The sequence below is a fragment of the Denticeps clupeoides genome, unplaced genomic scaffold (genome assembly GCF_900700375.1).
Source record: "Denticeps clupeoides unplaced genomic scaffold, fDenClu1.1, whole genome shotgun sequence".
Taxonomy (NCBI): domain Eukaryota; kingdom Metazoa; phylum Chordata; class Actinopteri; order Clupeiformes; family Denticipitidae; genus Denticeps; species Denticeps clupeoides.
Genome location: NW_021629856.1, coordinates 20740 through 29878, shown reverse-complemented (window position 1 = coordinate 29878; position 9139 = coordinate 20740). Strand labels below are relative to the sequence as shown.

At 43.6% G+C, this 9139-nt stretch overlaps 1 protein-coding gene across 1 annotated transcript; it reads right to left on the bottom strand.

The window, feature by feature from the left end:
* Positions 1-7297: 7297 nt before the first annotated feature.
* LOC114776070 (epidermal differentiation-specific protein-like) lies at positions 7298-8686 on the bottom strand. Its single transcript, XM_028966685.1, has one exon. It carries the CDS (start codon positions 8631-8633, stop codon positions 7614-7616), a length of 1020 nt encoding a protein of 339 aa, XP_028822518.1. The 5' UTR covers positions 8634-8686; the 3' UTR covers positions 7298-7613.
* Positions 8687-9139: the final 453 nt, after the last annotated feature.

Genomic DNA, 9139 nt, shown 5'->3' with positions numbered 1-9139 from the left:
TGATCCGGACCGGCAGGGGTTACTCCGGATCCGGAGTCCGGACCGGAGTTTCATGTTCGTCTCGTGTAATGTTCCCTGATCGTGTTCACCTGGTGTATATTTGTATAATTGTATAAAACTATCCTGTTCGTGTCTGTTCATCGTCGGGTCATTGTGCGTGTTGATGTTCCCTTGTCTCGCTTGTAGTTTGTATTAAACCCCCTGTCGCGTGAAATCGTGCGAATGCGTCCTCCTTCATCGCCATGTCCAGCCCACCCATGACAATCACATTTATTTTCGCATTAATACTGCACTCCATATCATGCTTAAATGTATGTCTTGTTGGCTTTTGTCATTCCATCATGTGACTTGGAGCAACACGGAAACGAGGTAACGTGACTCCTATAAATTGGCTAGAGAGCAGCTGCCAGCTGCATGACACACGTCATTAGACTCGGCTCCGAAACCCTCAACCAAAGTACGACCGTACCTGTCCAACATCAGTGTGGTGTTGTGGCTCACGCCGTCCGCGTTCGCAGATTAACGCGGAGGAACTTCCCGCCGCACCGAGGTCTCTTGTCTGATCCCGGTTTGTGTGACAGAATGACCGAGCCCGTACGCGCTTCAGATTTCGCTGCTTTATGTGATCGAGTAGTGCGGCAAGAGAATCTCATTGAATGTCTGTCACAGGAGGTTCGCTTCCTGCGGCAGCCCACCGAGTGCATGAAGCGACGAACGCTGCGCAGAGCCCTCGTCCCCCCGCGGTTCCCGAACCCAGTTTGGCGCTCGCGGAGCGCTGGAACGGGACCGAGGGTAGCGGCGAGGCGCTCCTCACCGCTCTCTCGTTGGTTTTTGAGCTGCAACCTCGCCGCTACCCCAGATCCCGGTCCCGAATCGCCCTCCTACTCACCCTGCTCGTTGGTCCCGCGGCGGAGTGGGCGGCCACGCTAATCAGCTCCCCCAACTCAGCATCCATGTCATATTCCGAATTCGTGGAGGAATTAAAACACCTTTTGCCGTCCGGACGGTGTGGAAGACGTCGCGTCACAGCTTTACCATCTACGCCAGGGTTCTTCATCTGTCAGCCAGTTCACCGCACGATTTCAGACCCTGGCTGCAAAGGCTCTGCTGGACGCCCACGCCCTCCGGATGATTTATATTGAAGGACTGGCCGCGCGAATTCGTGGGGAGATGGTAAGCCGGGAAATGGCAGCAACGTATGAGGCCCTCATACAACTCGCGCTGAGGATTGATCGCTGGCACTCCCGAAAACTGCGGCCTCCACTCCAACCCGGCACCGGACTCCCTGACCGCCTTTCTCACCACCTCAGCCCACCGTCACTCCTCCGGACCATAGGGGGGAACCCATGCACCTGGGACGGTCAACCCTGTCTCAGGAAGAAATGCAGCGGCGTGGCGTGGTGTTGGAGTGGGGAGCGCACTGCCATCGCCATTGCCTTCTGCCACAGCTCTCCCCGTCTGCCACCTCAAACCCAGAGCCGACCCGTCCAGTGTTGGACAACATCCCCTCCTGTTATCATGACCTAGTCACCGTCTTCAGCCCAGCCAAAGCTGCCCAGCTGCCTCCCCATCGACCAGGCGACATGACCTGCTACCGGGAACCACTCCCCCGAAAGGACATCTCTACTCCCTCTCGAAAGCACAGCAATTGGCCATGGAGCGGTTTGTGGCGGAGGTGCTTCAGAACGGCACCATCCGCCCATCGACCTCCCCGGCCGCGGCAGGGTTCTTCTTTGTTACCAAGAAGGATGGTGGTCTGTGACCGTGCGTGGATTATCGTGGACTCAACAAAATCACTATAAAAAAAACGCCATTTCCCCTAACCAACACCGCCCTCGACGCCGTCTCGGGAGTGAAGTACTTTACAAAGCTGGATCTCCGTTCGGCCTATAACCTGATTCATCATCCGAGAGGGCGACGAGTGGAGGACAGCCTTCATCACCCCCACTGGTCCTGTCTTGTGCCTTAAAACGTGAACGACAACATCAGTGTGGTGTTGGTGGCTCACACCGTACGCGTTCGCAGATTAACGTGGAGGAACTTACCTGCCTCCTTGCGTCCCGCCGCACCGCGGTTTCTCGTCTCCTCTTACACGTCTCTCTTGTTCTGATCCCGGTTCGTGTGACAAGTTAATCCTTACTGTTTTTTTGTTGTACTGTTTTTGCAATGTCCTACTTTAAAAAACATTTCACTGCATTGTGTATAAGACATAAAATCTGAATCAAATTTAGAGGTTGCATTGTGTTTAACTTTGCAACTGTGTATGTTTTTTAATGTGTTTATTAAGAATGTAAAAGTGATCTTATCTCCTCATTTTGATGGACAATCATATCTGTGCTTGCAGTGTCTCACAATGACAATCACTTCAATTTCATATCAGGCAAGCAATATCAATCTTAACAGACATCTTCACAGATATCTTCAACACATCGCTGAGTTCAGCCGTCGTGCCTACCTGCCTCAAAACTGCCATCATCCCAGTGCCAAAGACATCAACTGTGTCCTGCCTCAATGATTAGCAGCCCATAGCACTCACACCCATCATGATGAAATGCTTTGAGAGGCACATGAAGACACAGAATCTGGACCGTTTCAGTTCGCTTACCAGCCAAACTGCTTTCACACAACCCTCTCCCACCCCGACAAAAAAGACACTTACGGCAGAATGCTGTTTATTGACTTCAGCTCAGCATTCAATATGGCATATTTTGAATCCCATTGTATGTTTGTGGGCCTGTGCAGCAAGCACAGAGCATGACTTTCCATGCGAGTTCAGTTTAAAACTTTATATGCCCTTTCGATGAGCTCCTATCCTCACATGCACACAACGCTGCGAATATTTTCCGGATGCACTGCCATCGCAGAGATAAATTGGCTTTTGTTCTTTTGTGTTAATTGATGGGAAACGTTGGAATGCTGACTGACTTTCAGTTTTTCCTACAGACCTTACTGCATGTCAGCCTGTACTTTATTTCAAAAGCCTTCCTATCACACCCCAAGGTTGAGGAAGTTAGGATGTAGCTCAATAAATATAAGCTTCCTTTTACACAGACAACCCATAGCTTACAATTCTTACAAAACTTACAATTCACAGAACAGCTTATGGTTAAAATCTCTTCATCATTATTAACAGGCTGTATAACCTGAACTCTGAACAGAGTTCATAGCCCAAACCTACTGACAGAAGGTTTTCTCATTCATCACCTGTGGACTGCAATGAAAAGAATACTGATGAGATAAATATCCACAACTCATTATGCATTTATATTTTAAGCTCTTAATTGTAAACTAAAATCATAGAAATGTAATATGAATTGATATGCCTAAGCACACACACAAGCACACAGAGAAGAGCTGGAATTTTGGGAGTGAGTGTGAATCATTTAAACCAGCCTTTGATATAAAATACCCGAGTTTTAAATATTCACACAGTCTAGGTACCTTTTATTATCGTTGGCACGCTTGGTGGAGCTCAAACTGGTGGAGAATATGTGTGTTGAGTCTACTCACAACTTCCTCCAGTACTGTACCCACGATCGATGGCCCTTCCGCCGTCTGCAAAATAATCCTGTAGTCGGTGCAGTTCTTCATGTACCTTTATGCATCAGAAGTCCTCGCTCCTCGCGTGGTCCAAGGCCTCAGCAGCACCGTGCCGTCTGCTGCCGTGCGGGTTTTCCCGGCCTCCGCCACGTGCACAGAAATACGTGCACTTCTGTCCTGTGTAGTAATTGCTACTTTTCCAGAAAGTCGGCGAACCTCCGCCTTGCGCTATGCACCTTTATGCATGAAAAGATTTTCATCTCCGGAATCAGTAAAACTAAAATACATGTGCAACCACTTGTTCTTTTAACTCAGCAGGCTTAAGCGAACTCCAGCTTCGCTAATTAAATTGCGGGTAAACTGTAAAACACGGCACCACTACATTGTCTCCTGTCTAGATAGATAGATAGATAGATAGATAGATAGATAGATAGATTGGGTGCGGTGCTATTATTTTTAGGCCCATATTATTATTATTATTATTTTATTATTATTATCATCAGTTGCGGTAGGTAGTCCTATCATCAATACTAGGCTATTGCTATATAATTATATGAGGTTACATGCTTTATTGTTGTTATGATTATTATTTTTACCACCATCAGTATAGGTCTATTATCTTCACTAGGCTATTGCTATAATTGGGAATTATATCTGATATTAATTTATGCTTTATTATTGTTGTTATTACTAGGCCTAATAGTAGGCATCATCTGCATTTTTTACAGAAGCTTGCAGGTAGGTGTTGTTAATGAGAGACCTGAGCCTGCTTTGCCTTGCAAAGATCCTCAATTCTTGGCTCAATGTTTGATGAACATAGCCTCAAATCATCCTCGATTTGTGCACGATTGTGGTATTTAGTTTTGAGTGCAGTCATTTTTGAGAATCCTGCCTCACACAAATATGTTGACGCAAAAGGAAGGAGAATCTTAAAGATGACGTCACAGAGTTCAGGATATTCCAGCATCAAGGCTGCGCAGAATGACAAAATAGGGCAGGAGCTAAAGACTTCCTTCAGTCTTCTGTCACTCTTCAGCTCAATAATATGTTCCTGCATATTAATTTAAAGCTCATTTGCTGTGCACATAAAGGCTGGCAGAGGACCCCAAACAATCGAGTGTTAAGTGGCTGTGATTTGATGAGACTTTTTTTCATGGATTTGTTAAGCACGGAGTCAAAAAGAAGTGCTTCGCAATAAACCATGCAATGTGGGCACTTCAATTTCACAAGTGGAGCTACGTGCTGAACGCGAGCAGCTAGACCACGCTGACGCCCCGTCATTGCCTGTGCACCATCCATGCATAACTGCGTGATTCGTGCTTTCGAGTCTCCAAACACCACAAATGTCTCCAAAAACACCAGTAAAAGTCACTGGATTGTCGCTTTTGACAAAAAAGTTGCCAGGAGGATGAGTTGTTTGTGTTATAATCAGTGCTTGAAGTGGGAAGAAAAGGTGCCGGTACTCTCTTTGCATTGGCAAATCATTACATTTTTACAGTGTAAAACAAAACTTGCATATATTACTGTTACAACAATTTATTGTTATTCATTTATTACCAACATAAGTGTATTTAAACATGTTTGTGTGTGCGTGGCTGCGTGTGTTTCACAAAAACTAAAGGAAAGCTTTAACTGTAGCCTATATTCTGATTAGTTTATTTGTTTTATGCAGTTAACAATACAGTTCGACCAAGAGAGCTGACAATTGACCACCACTTAATTTACCATCACCTCACTAATTTCACACTGATTTCATATGACAAACAAGTTAATAATAGTCACTTACATTTTTGATGAAATAATCACTGTTTTGGTCTATTTTAGCAGCGAAAATAGATCTGATGAATCCAAACAAAGATCATAAATTAGTTTTTTTTTTTTGCCTCCCATCATGTGGTCCACTCGCACCTACTTGCAGCGGTTGAGAACCACTGTTTTAAACTATCAATTGTATGTTTTATGAAGCTGACAACATTACTGCTGTAAGTAATAATAATTATAGTAACCTTGGGTGGGGCATTTGTATAGTTTTTCAACTGAACATATTCTTAGAGGCTGTGATTTCAGCTGTAAAGGTCAATTCCACAATTAACACAGAAAATGTGTAATTGCTCTAGCTTTTTCAAAAGCCTTTATGATGTCAAACATCATTGAAAATTAAAAAATTGACACAGGACAAGAGCAAGAGAAGCATTTTGTGGTGATTAAGAAGTGCTGTAGTGCATCTGCTCAATTCAATTATATGCAAGCAGGTGAAGCAGGTCGATCAGGACACAGAAGAAATAGGTGAGGCAGTTAATCATAAAAACGAGACTGTGATGCCACCTTGTGGGCCAGAAGTTGTCTTTATGCCTATTCTAGTATTATATTCTGCAAACAGAAAACAGTCTCCCACAACTTGAAGAAATGGCTCATAATATAGACAGAAAACATACCAGAAAGATCTCCAATATGATGACATGAAATTCATTAATTTAATAAACAGACAGACAGTTTATCCATCTGCTCCTCTTGGTTGAGAGCCAGTTTCTGGACTAATGCAGTCACCTCTGTCAGTACGGAGATCTCTTTTACTTCCACCACCTTCACATCTACAGCACGCTCTGATTTCACGTGAACCTGGGAGTGAGCTTTTTTTTGATGTAGGTGTGGAACTTTCTAATTTCTCTTGACAGGTGCCGAAGCACAGCCTGCAGCTCACAAAAGCTCAAGAGCCCAGGCTTCATGGGAGCAATACTTGGATACACTTTATCTATTTACATTTAAGGCATTTATCAGTGGGTGGTAGAAGCCTAGTGAGTGACACTTGCCTATGAACCAGGAGACCCAGGTTCAAATCCCACTTACTACCATTGTGTCCCTGCATACAGTGGCCTTACTAATATGCACAGCATCCCCAATAATCTACAGTAATCTTCCCCTAGCAAAGAAACGTAAAGCTGCACATAGTATCTGCCCGGATGTAAGAGCGCGGCCACAATGGGTAATATTAGTAATCTAAGAACGGATTAGATTATGGATTTATGTAATTGATTGCAACGTAAAACGGTAACGCTCAAACACAAATGTATGGAGAAAAGAAAAGAAATCCACTCTGGGTCTCAAAATCCTTGCCCGGCGTCAATGTAATTCTCTTCGAATTAATACAGTCTCCTCATCCAAAAAAGTACATGCATTTCCCTTAACTGCTTCATCTTTAAAACAGGGGAGGAGACCAACAGAAACTCACAGATTAGAGAATAAAACAGGTTCCTGACCAGGTTAGGTTCACAGAGTAAGTTACCACGGTAACTGACTCTAAGTAAAAGTTACCTCTTTTTCAGAAACAGGCTTGACTTACCCTGCTTTCTCGAGTTTGACAAACCTGCCACTTTGAAACGGAAAACCCAGAGTTTCTCTCATTTCAGGCTTAACATTTTTCACTTGTAAACTCCTTTCTGAAATGGGCCCCTCGTGTGTTAAACCACTGGTGTCTCATTTTAAATGTAAACGAGGCTTTTTTTTTTTTTAACTGTTCTGAAATTTGTGAAGACAATAATGCTTCTGATGTCTAAAAAGACAATGCAGTTATGACGTTTCCAGACATTCCAGAAATTAAATGTTTGTTTTCATTTCTTTAATCTGTACATACATATGTGTTTTATTCCATAATATATCACTCTGATCTCATGATTCTCATAGGTATTGCAAATCTGCTTATCCAGAATATACATAATTTTTGGGTATTTTGTTTTTGATGCAACAAAAACAAAAATGCTTAGTTTAATAATGCTAATCATTTAATAATAATTGTCACAATGATTATCGCTTCACTTTCAGTAATACATTGAGGTTAACATATGGGATAAAATCACACCAGTTTCACCAAATCACAAGAGGTACACCAATATATCAAGACTGACAGACTTACATTTTAAGCATTTTAGTTATGGAAAAATGAAACAAAGAAATGCTCTATAGGTTATGGCGTATAAGATTACAAAGTAAGAATTCTGTATTTTATTAGTAAGTAGTATTTAGTTTGCTGTGTATATGATATGGTTATAATTCTTTTTTTTACTTTTACTGCAGCCTTAAATGTCCTCTTCTTGGTATTCAGCCAAGATCGTGTTACCAGCCTGGCACCTGTATTCCCCGTATTCAGTCGAAGAGTTGTAGCCTGACTGGATCGTTATTTTGACTGGAACCTTCACATCCACCTCTTTTCTCACTACATTCACAGTGAGCTTGGTGTGTGGATGGATGGTGGCTGGTATGGAAATCTTCACACCCTTCTTTTCCGTCTTGGTGTTGCTTGTCCCCTTCTCCACGGTGAAAGTGTTACTCACATTCACATTGACCTCTGATTTCACTATACCAATATCAAACCCAAATGACATCCCCACACTTATCTGTGTAGCATTGCTGAAGTTGAAGCTCTCGGTGACAGAACCTTCATACTCCCGACTGAGCTCAGAGGAGAAGGTCTGCTCATGTTTTCCACGATTCACACCACAGATGGAGTCAATGACGACTGATTTGGTGTTTTCTTCTTTCTTGTCCCAGAGGAGCTCTGCTGTTATCTTGGGTCTCCCAGGTTTAAGAGGACGAGCCCAAGACACTTGGTTGTCAATCCAGCCTATGCTTGGAAATTCTCTTCCAGCTCTGACCAGAATTGAACGACCACCTCTGTTTGGATGCTCATACAGGACCCATGCTCCTCTGTCCACTCGGCAGGAAGAAATCATATCATTGAAATTGCCAAACATTAAGTTTGTCTCACAGTTGAGGGTAATGCTCCTACCCCCATAGTTTTGATCCTCATACAGTGTGATCTGAGGATTTGTCAGATCTTCTTTCACCTGTTCCAGTGAAGAAATTACCTCATGCCACTCCACTGATCGACATTCACCCTCCTCAAAGTAGAACTGGGCACCCTGACAGTGGGGGTGTTCGTATAACACCCATGGCTGCCCTATGACCTTCACAGAGGAGATACAGTCATTAAAACTAACATCCCGAAGGTCTGGACAATACTCAGTGAACTCCCGGCTCACGCCTTGAAAGTCAGGATTCTCGTACACAAAAATCTTGTTTACAGGATTTGAAGCCATTCCCGTACTCCTGAAGGTTGTGCAAGAGGTGAGAGCAAAAGTGTGTGTGTGAAGAATTCCTGCTGTATTTGTAGTGTTCTTAGAGTGGGCTGAACTGCACAGAGCCAATCATCTTGTTTAGGAGGGCCTACCAGGTGTGCATATTTTTTCTGCACGTTTCCTGATCAAAGCTGATGCCATAGCTGCTCATACATTTTGAAAGATATTTGTTTATTACTATTAATATCTTTTTATTTCATATCTCAAGTTCGGCTACAGGTGTGTCCACCTGAGGTGGGCTATTTCAGGTTTTTTCTGTTTGAATAGCTTTAATTTTCTGTCATATATACAAGTGGTCTTATGTCATGGCGATCATGTCATCTCATGGCCCACAGGGGGCACTGCAGTGCCCAAGAGACCAACGACCACAAACTGGAACAAAGCAGTTCATCATCCAACATTAAGTCCTGGCAGCCATGTTGGACGTTGCTTCCTCATTGTTGATTATTTCACTTTGCTGCTAAGCC

Bases quoted from the DNA above. Each gene is read 5' to 3' on its own strand.
- LOC114776070 (XM_028966685.1), bottom strand. From the start codon at position 8,633: ATGGCTTCAAATCCTGTAAACAAGATTTTTGTGTACGAGAATCCTGAC.